Source organism: Apaloderma vittatum, unplaced genomic scaffold (genome assembly GCF_000703405.1).
Source record: "Apaloderma vittatum isolate BGI_N311 unplaced genomic scaffold, ASM70340v1 scaffold7701, whole genome shotgun sequence".
NCBI lineage: Eukaryota > Metazoa > Chordata > Aves > Trogoniformes > Trogonidae > Apaloderma > Apaloderma vittatum.
In genome coordinates this window covers 436-1,697 of record NW_009698531.1, presented here as the reverse complement: position 1 = coordinate 1,697, position 1,262 = coordinate 436, and the positions used below count along the sequence as shown (strand labels likewise).

The following is a 1,262-nucleotide window of genomic DNA, read 5'->3' as shown; positions in this document are numbered from 1 at the left end:
TAAAGTTTTAATCACTTTCGTGATGTGTTAGCAGACGTGCCCAGGATTTTCACTGCTGTTTACAGCACAGCTGTCAACTGCTCCTTGACATGAGAGCAGTCATGGCTGATAGTTGGGTTTTTTTGCTCCAGAGGTTTTTCTTTTTCTCGTTTGCTGTTTTTGGGGTTGCCTGCTCATTTGTTCTCCTTTCTCAGCGCTGATGATGTGACTCACCCCCTGCTCCTTTGCCCACCCTCTCATTGCAGAATCCAGAGGAGCTGCCGGAGGATCGCACTCACGGGGAGATGATTCCTCATGAAGTCACTGGACCCCTTGCAGAAATCAAATGTGACTTTCCGTTTACCAGACTGAAACCAGAGCCAGCCAGCCAGTGAAGCAAGCACAGTGGAGGGGGGACGGCGAAAGATGAAATCCAACCAAGAGCGGAGCAATGAATGCCTGCCACCTAAGAAGCGAGAAATCCCTGCCACCAGCCTGCCTTCGGAGGTGAAGCCGATCCTGCCAAACGAAAACCACCGTGCGGATAACCTGGCATGGCTCCCCAGCACACCCAGCGGCCAGGGCGGCCTAGGTGGCCGGCACCGCCCCGGGGGGACGTCGTCATCGTCGTCATCATCAACGGTGGAGGTGGGTTTACAGCAGGGTTTGCACAAGTCGCTGTCTGCAGGGCTGAACTATTCGCCACCGAGCGCACCCAGGTCCGTTCCAGCCTCCACCACTCTCCCCACGGTGTACTCACCCGCCCTCTCCCAGTCAGGGACCCCCGTTTCCCCCGTGCAGTACACACACTTGCAACACACCTTCCAGTTCGTCGGGCCCCAGTACAGCGGGTCGTACACCGGATTCATCCCCTCTCAGCTGATTTCCCCGACAGCCAATTCCGCGACCGGCGCCGTGGCGGCGGCCACGGCTGTTGCGACCACTCCATCCCAGCGCTCCCAGCTGGAGGCTTATTCCACTTTGCTGGCCAGCATGAGCGGCTTAAGCCAGCAAGGACACAAAGTTGAGCCGCACCTGGTCAGGACGCCTGGGCTGATCGCCGCAGGGTCTCCTCCACCCACCCAGCAGAACCAGTACGTCCACATTTCCAGCTCTTCCCAGAGCGCCGTCAGAAATGTCTCTCCTCCAACCATCCCGGTCCCCCTGCACCCCCATCAGACAGTGATCCCGCACACCCTCACCCTCGGCCCTTCCTCCCAAGTGGTGGTGCAGTACACTGACTCGGGGGGCCACTTCGTCACCAGGGATGCCCCCAAGAAGCC

The 1,262-nt window shown here is 58.6% G+C and overlaps 1 protein-coding gene across 1 annotated transcript in view; it reads left to right on the top strand.

The window, feature by feature from the left end:
• Positions 1 to 405: 405 nt before the first annotated feature.
• The window catches only part of LOC104280414 (ataxin-1-like), a gene marked incomplete at its 3' end in the record, with an annotated part of 1,289 nt that continues 432 nt past the window's right edge, over positions 406 to 1,262 (top strand). Inside the window, exon 1 of the mRNA XM_009878060.1 lies at positions 406 to 1,259. Coding sequence (XP_009876362.1) covers positions 406 to 1,259 — 854 coding nt within the window. The remainder of the gene's footprint in view (positions 1,260 to 1,262) is intronic.